The 8,458-nt window shown below is 35.2% G+C and overlaps 2 protein-coding genes across 2 annotated transcripts in view; one reads left to right on the forward strand and one right to left on the reverse strand.

The window, feature by feature from the left end:
* Window positions 1-489: 489 nt before the first annotated feature.
* Window positions 490-5,178, reverse strand: si:dkey-71p21.13 (CD276 antigen). Its single transcript, XM_058795097.1, is given in 5 exon segments — window positions 490-2,962; window positions 2,965-3,183; window positions 3,324-3,668; window positions 3,787-3,870; window positions 4,662-5,178. Coding segments are annotated over 4 exon segments (780 nt in total). The 5' UTR covers window positions 3,827-3,870; window positions 4,662-5,178; the 3' UTR covers window positions 490-2,786.
* Window positions 5,179-7,232: 2,054 nt separating this feature from the next.
* The window catches only part of LOC131551885 (CD276 antigen-like), a 5,973-nt gene continuing 4,747 nt past the window's right edge, over window positions 7,233-8,458 (forward strand). Inside the window, exons 1-2 of the mRNA XM_058795096.1 lie at window positions 7,233-7,527; window positions 8,169-8,458. The exon at window positions 8,169-8,458 is cut by the window's right edge and continues 58 nt beyond it. Coding sequence (XP_058651079.1) covers window positions 7,473-7,527; window positions 8,169-8,458 — 345 coding nt within the window. The 5' untranslated portion in view covers window positions 7,233-7,472. The remainder of the gene's footprint in view (window positions 7,528-8,168) is intronic.

The raw sequence follows: 8,458 nt of genomic DNA on the forward strand, positions 1-8,458 counted from the left end.
AAAATGCCGATCCATGTGTGAAATGATATATATAAATTAAACATTACCTTGTCATAGTGTTTTATCATTTGTAGCCTTCAGATAACTATTATATAGGCTATGCCAAAAAATAAATATAACCACATTAGCATAATATATTACCTTATTTATTACTTATATTAGCGCTTTATCATATATCATATATGTATGTGTATGTGTGTGTGTGTGTGTGTGTGTGTATTCACGCCCACTGAAGGCTCGTCAGTAGATCACGCGTGCGCTGATAGCTCTGAAGTGAACTAACCCTGGAACCCGGAGCAAGTTATCTTCAGAGAGCAAGTTGCTATGGTTACTGATAGTAACCTCCGATTTTGGAAGCTGAGGTTATCCGCTCACTTATCCTCAAACATACCCGGATATGTCACATAACCTGCTTTTTGGAATACCCCCCTGAAAATGTAGAAAAGATTATCTGTTTTAAAAGCAAACAAACAAAAAAAAAGTCTGGAATCCCAGGTCACTAATTTGTTTTATTGAATCAATGTGTCATAAGTTCATAAATAGCTTAATTAGAAAATATATCCAGAAAATATAGCAAGTCTCAGATTTCATAGTGGTTTAGCATCTCTATCGAACAGAATAATTAGCTTCACAGTCTGTCATCATTTATTTATAGAGATGATCTTCTAAAAACAGAGAACAAAATCCTTGTCCAATTCACTTTAACATCACAGAGCATCACAATTCTATAGAAATAAAAATAAAAATAAAAACATTTTGTCAGCTGTAATTACCCTGCTGAAAAAAACAATAGAACCATGCCCAAAACACAATAGAAAATCTAATGGTTTTAATAGTTATAATGGGAATTGTATTGGTTTTAATGGAAACTATAATGGTGTCTACTGGTATGTGATGGATTCTATTGGTGGGATGTTAAATCCTATTGGAAAAATGCCCAAAACACACTACAAAAAGGAATTTTGCAATGGTTTTACTGGAAAAGCTAATGGTTTATAATGGTATTTTAATGGAAACCATCAGAATTTCTGGTATGGTTTCTATTGGGCTTCTATTGTTTTTTGGGTTTTTTTAGCGGGGTGCTGTGTTCTAACGAGCTAAATATTTTATAAATAGACTTAAATGTTAAAATAAATGTAATAAATAAATAAATAAATAAAAATAAAAATAAATAAACAACGGATATGCTCTGACAATTGTAATTTGCATGATAACGTGAAAAGGGGAAAAGTGATAACTGAAATAAGTAAACAGAAAACAAAACAGCATGCCTGGGGTGTTTTCCAGAAAGCACGGTTAACTTGCCGTCAGCTAAACCCTCAACTTTCAGTTGATTAACCCAAAACCTTGCTTACTCGAGGTATGTGGTTCCAAAAACGCGTCTGTGAGTAAGTTCATTCAACTCAGAGTATGTTCCTGGTTAAGACTCAAGACATTCTCAACAGGGTGACTAATCACTATGGAAACGGACGCTAAGAAAAAGCACGCCATGCTGTTTCTTTCTTCTTTTTTTCAATGGTCGTTTACATGCTTAGTGCATATCGCCACCTAATTGATGGTTGTGCAATCATTTTTCTTTTTTCCCCGTTTAATCGTTAAAATTGAAAATATGAATTATATTGTTTGTTTGATGATAATTATATATTAAGTCATATCATACATGTATTTTTATTATATAAATACATTATAGAAAATGCCGATCGATGTGTGAGATATAAACTGTAATAAATATATATAATATAATAAATTAAACATTACCTTGTCATAAGTGTTTTATAATTTATACAGATAACTGTAATATATGCCAATAAAATAAATATAAAAACATATTAGAATAATATTACATTATTTATTACTTATATTAGCACTTTATAATTAACATATCATACAACTTAATTTCTAGCAATTATACTATTTAAACTAAACTGAGCTAGATAATGACATCTCTGAATTCAATAATGAAATGCCTTTAACTGACAATTGAGTGTTTAATCTTATCATTATACATTACTGACGCTCTATCCTCCAATTTGATACTGTTAAGTGCTTTGAAACAATCTGTATTGTTAAAAACGCTATATAAATAAAGATGACTTGACTTGACAACTATATATATATTAACTATATTGTAATAATATATAATGTTGTGCGCTATCTGTCACGCCCACTGAAGGCTCTCACGCATGTGCTGATAGTTCTGAAATGAACTAACCCTGGAACATAACCTGCTCTGGAGCAGGTTATCTTCAGAGAGCAAGTTACTATGGTTACTTACATACCCTGAAAGTAACCTCCGATTTTGGAACCGAAATCTGAGGTTATCCGCTTGCTTATCCTCAAACATACCCGGGTATGTCACATAACCTGCTTTTTGGAATACACCCCTGGCAAAGGTACAATATATAAAGATAAGCATACTGTTGAAAGATTTATACTATAGTCACCCTGATACTCATGGCCCACTGCAGCTCAAATACCCCAATATTGCTTTATATAGGTTAGAATCTATCTATGGTTCAATCCTGGTTAAAAAATGCTTCCTGAAGCATCTGGCATTTGGCTAATAAATCTGCTTTTCATCATGTGAGCAATAATCCCAATCAAAATGATGCAAAGAATTGAGAGAAATATGAGTGCAATGTTTCCATCTCCAGCATCTCCTGGAACTAAAACAGACACATCCGTTAGATTGTTAATATCAAGACTGCATTCATTTTAGATTAATTGAGCTTTTTGATTTAATAGTAAATTTACAGGTGAAATTGACTGATTTTCAGAAAGATTCACTATATATTAATGATGACTTTTTTGAAAAGTGAAGGCATTTTGGACCTCACAAGTACAGTCAAACCTGTGAACACACATACACAATTCACAAATTTTGACACATGAAATTCAGAGTGAAGGTCTTTACCATAGATCACAGGTCTCTCAAGGTTCTGGTTCAGGAGGTGGTTCTTAGTGTAAATGTGACATTAACTGCTGGCTTCTGGGCCTCATATCTGCTCTTAACTAAATAAAGTCCATCTTCTGCTTGGTCATGGAGCTCCAGGTGATGAATGAGACTCTGGCCATATTCATCCAGCCAGATCACCTCAGGTTTGGGGAATCCCTCTGTCTCAAACTGCACTGTTATTGTGGTGGAGTTCACATGAATGCTCAACCTGGGCTCAGAGTAAAAGGCTGAAGAATACATACACATTGAGATTGGCTGTTCAATAGTAATCAGAGCTTGGCTGTTTTGAGAGATCTTAATGCTTAATTTTGCTTCATTATAACATTAATTAAAAAAATGACAGTGAGTGTTCACAAATCCTGCATACCTCCATAGTTAAGTTTTATTTTGGCTTTTCCTGCCCCATTGATGTTGTTCACTTTGCACAGGTACCAACCCATATCCTTCAGTCCAACTCCATCTATCCTGAGAGAGGCATTCCCTTTACCAAGCTCTGAAATATACAATGAGGTCCGGTTGTGGTATTCTGGACTTTGATGGTCTAGTTGGTTCTGTTCATAATAGAAGCTGTGCACGACTTGTGAGTCCTCCTGGCGTTGCCACACTATAGTCAGGCTGGAGAGGTCAGGGTGCGGTGTAAAATGACAGCCCAGTACAGCTGGATGACCCCTGACTGCAATCAAGTGATCATTTGGTATGCTTATAAAAGATGCTGAAAGGAGAAGATTAAAAGTTATTTGCATTTGCAATATTTATAGATGTATAGCTGTTCATCAGTTGTACATGTAATATTACGGACACATAAGAGGTACAAACTTTGATTATCTTACCTGCACTTCTGGCTAAAATGCAAAATAGGAGTTGAAGCATTTTATTAAACCCGGTAAGAATTTTAAGACTTCCTTCTTCTACTTCTACAAATACAAAGAAAAAGAGAACATGTGCTAGAGGCTTAGTACCAACAATCAAAATAACATCTTTAAGAATACTCCAAAACATTGCTACATGTGTAATTAGCAACTGAATGGATCTTTTCCAATTTATTATATAATATAGGCCTACAAGACTGCACCATAAGACTATCAGTTCCAGCAGCTCAGCTGGCTCTACTAGTAACGTCATGGTCACGTGTTTGTGTCACAAGACAAAAACACCCTGGCAAAAAAATGATCAGTGTATGACATCAAAGTACCGCGAGAGCGATAAGAGAGCAGATGGATCCTCATGCTTTCAAATCGCTCTCGCGGTACTTTGATGTCATGCACTGATCATTATGCCCAGCGCCGCTTCAAGTCCAACACACCTAATATGTAAGCACTGAATGCACTGTAAGTCACTTTAATACATCTGAAATTGCATGAATGTAAATATATCAGTGTGTCAAATTTACAGTAGTTACAAGATTGCAATTGTAACCTATTCAGTTTTTCCCCCTCTGATTTAGTAGGCTATATTTTGCAGTCATCATGCTATCAAAAAACAAAACAAACAAACAAAAAATTATAATGGATAATAAAATACTTGTATCAAGAATTAAACAAAATAGTCATTATAAAGAACAATGCTCACAGCCAAATGATTTCACTTAATTTCATACCTCCACAGATATCCCACAGCGTTATCTACTGATTTTTACTTGACCTTGGTTTCCACATTGGTTCATAATAATTATACGTAAATTCTTAAAAAAAAACTTTAGCCTTACCATATCTGACAAAGTCGTTTAAAGACTGTTTAAAGTGAAAGTAAACAAAATCTAGGTGTATGGGTCATTTACGTAGTGCTAGACTACACCTGGACGTGACGCTGCTGCTGGGACGTACTTACTAGTTGACAAGTCGTTACCACGACGTCGGGTGCGTTCAAGTCACAAATTTGGTCGGAAAAAGATGGCGATTTAACTTTTCTACATAAAATTCTACGATTTTTTTTTAACTCTACATCTACAAAATATTGAATTAAGAATGTGCATCAGTGTGTTTTTTTCTTTTTTCCGTTTTTATTTAATTTATGAAGGTGATGTAAACTGAATAATTATATATTCTATTATAATTATACAATAATATAGTATTGTGTATATGTAACTTATATAGTTTTATTGTACATTACAAAAAAAAATCATTTTATTAATTTCAATAACTTTACCGACGCTGCATATCTTTAGTCTTTAGGCCACTAGAGGACATCCTCCGCTCTGACACGCGACCGCCACAGTTGCCAAATCCGCGTACCTAACTGTGCGTTCACACCGCAGGCGGCGAGAGCGTCAAAATTCGCTCTGGCCGCTCTGCCAACGACGCTGTAGAAAGATCCGTTGACGCTCTGACGATCGAACGTTTGGTCTTGTATTTAAAGGAGCCGAAAAGCAAACAAGCATGTTGATCTTGTGCAGAATGACCAAAAGTAGGGTATAAGTTAACCTCATGAAATATTTTAATTGTGAAAGTAAAAAAATTGATCGATGGAAAGAACTTAATTATAGTTACATGTTTGCTAAAGAAATAAACCAATAAAAGCCATTTGTGTGGTGTGTTTTTTGTGCTCGTGGTTAAGTGCTAGTCTAAATGCAGTTGGTCAAATTCGTGTTGTTTTGAGCAAATTAATTGCATTCCCGCTGAAAAACAAGCGTTCTAGCGTGAAAATGCTTAGGAACTAATGTGGTCGGAACCAAAGTTTACAGGACTGCGTTCTCTGGACTCCGCTCAAGCGGAGGACTTCTACTTTCCGATTGGTTGCCGCCCAACCGCGTCATAGCTCATTACCATAAAGTTGACCTGATTTCAACTCTCCTCGACGCTCTCGCCGTCCAAGCCGCGCCGCGCCGCTCTCGCCGCTACTTGCCGCCGCCTCACATTGAAAATGAATGACTTCCGGCCACTTTGACGCTCTCGCCGCCTGCGGTGTGAACGCACAATTATACTCGACTTTGGGCTTCTTTTTTTGTAAAGTTGCGGGAAAAAATCCCTGGTCGCGGGTTGCGGTTTTTGGGCTTATTTAATAAAATGTGGTTGCTTGTTAGGGAAATCTGACAAGCAACTTCGTTTCTTTATTTATGTTCGCCGTATTCTCCAGTGCATTGATTGACACTCTGTCTGCTCGCAGTTAATAGCCAACCAGTGCAATAATATAAGTGCTGTAGCGTAATTTGCCATATGTTCCGCCCCCTCATTGGAGAAAAATCACATTCAAAAAGAAGACGCGTGACGCTGTAATCCAAGGGATGACAGAAGTAGACGTAGAGGAGTGGGATGACTTTCTTTTAGCCTAATTTCTATGTTTTTGTAATGTATTAATTATCACGGGCTGTAATAAAAAACAAGTAGTCATATCCTAATACTGAGTAAATACATTTGGTTCGAATAGCCTGCCTTAAAATGTATTTATTTTTTTAACATTTAAATTTAGACCACATTATTAGATTACCTTTTGACTTTATGAATACACATAAATGACAGCTTAGTGATTTTAAAAAATCTTTTTTATAATCTTTTTAATAATATTATATAATATTTTCTTTTTAATATAATATATATAATAATTTAATATAATATTTTATTTATTTTTCTATAATATTTATGTCGCATTTTGTTTTTTTTTATGTCATTTATTTGATAGTTATGTATAGCCTACATTATTTTATTTTAAATGGAAGAAAAACCTGTTTTTGACCTCAAAATAAAGCACTTTCCCTCTGTATATGGCTGTGGGGACGAGCAGTTTTGTGGTGCTTGGAATTCTTTATAATTAATTAAAAACAAATATCGCAACATTGATGGCTCAAGAAGGTGTAATTGTTCAAATATTGTTCCATTGTTTCATAAAAAAATAAAATAAAAATAAAAGTAAAAATAATAATAATAATAATAATAAAAATAATATATATATAAATTGTAACCATGTGTTTTTCAAGTGTAATATTTCTAAGGGACAGAAAAATGGACATTTCCATAGAATGACCCCTATATATTTTAGGCTATAAATATGTGGCTATGTTACAGCTCCCCTTTGAAGCACTTGTGCTTTTCTCCTTTTCCATCTCTCCAATCCTATTCTGCTCACAGGTGATTGGAGACGAGTTTTGTTCCCACTTTTGTTGCAGTTTGCAAATTTTTGTAAAATAGCTTCTGTTTTTGCTTTTCAGATAGAAGAGTGGTTTCAGTGTAATATGTTGCAGGCTCATTTATTGGTAATAAATAATATTGATTATAATAAATCATCCAAAAAAAACAACAATATTGGGTTTGTTTTTGAAGCTGCAGTTTGCTTATTTGTCTCGCGAGAGGTGGCGAGCTGTTGGCGCCCGCACACAACAGAAGAATGAAATTTGAATGAGCAGTGAGCAGGAAATAAGCTTGTTCCATATTCATTAAACGTATTTCCTCAAGCTATCAAGATTGAACTCCCGGTTTTACCACCTGCAAGTGTTCGTTCACAAGCAAAGACATCAAGACAGTTGGCTTAATGGCATATGGGCTAACTTACTCACTTCGCGTTGCAGCTAAAAACGTGTCCATTCATGGGTCTGAATCTCAGAGTTGTTTCTTTGTGTTGGACCTGGATCATCAGTGTTGGTAAGGCGAGCGAAACAAGCTTTTTATAATAGGAGTTCACGATTCTTTTTATATAAAATCTTTTAAAGATTTTTTTTTTTTTTATTATTATTTATTTTTGTAATTGAAATGTTTTATGTGTAACTTATATAATTCATTCTATATGAATATTACCATCACTGGCATTAGTAATATTATACAGTTCACTTACTAATGCGTTTTTATTTTTAATGTGGTATTGGGTCTTACCCTCAGCACATTCACCACGTGTTCTTTTGTCAAGAGAGACTGAGGGCTGTTTTGTTTCAATGTCTGTTAACCAAATAAACTTGGATATGTTATGAGCAATTCTGTTATTTGGCTATAGTTTATTTTGCATGTGGATTTTACAGCTTTTTCTAAAATTACCACCAGGGATGTTATGTCCATTACTTGTAGTTGATGTGCCGCTGTCTTGATGTTTACAATTAACCCTGTAACAACAAGAGGAATATATCTTCCACTGTTTTGTATAAGTTTTAGAAGAAAACAAGATTGATTTTTCAAGACACTAAAACCACAAATCTATATTTATATAGAGAAAAAAAATGATAGATGATATGTTTGAATTAAGAGACTGATGTTAGTGAACATCTGTTAAACTGCCTGATCATATTTTCTAGCCTCTTTTGGGGTGAATGTTCCCGAAAGGTGTTTGCTGGCAATCCGAGGTCGTCCAGCTGTACTGGGCTGTGAGTTCACACCTGATCCTGACCTGTCCAGTCTGGTGGTTACCTGGCAACGTCAGGAGGACGCACGAGTCGTCCACAGCTTTTATTATCAACAGGACAAATTGGACAGACAGAGTCCAGAATATCACAATCGGACCTCATTGTATATTTCTGAGCTTGGTAAAGGAAATGCCTCTCTAAGAATGCATCCAGTTGGACCAAAGGATGCAGGCCGGTACCTG

The sequence above is a fragment of the Onychostoma macrolepis genome, chromosome 13 (assembly GCF_012432095.1).
Source record: "Onychostoma macrolepis isolate SWU-2019 chromosome 13, ASM1243209v1, whole genome shotgun sequence".
Taxonomy (NCBI): domain Eukaryota; kingdom Metazoa; phylum Chordata; class Actinopteri; order Cypriniformes; family Cyprinidae; genus Onychostoma; species Onychostoma macrolepis.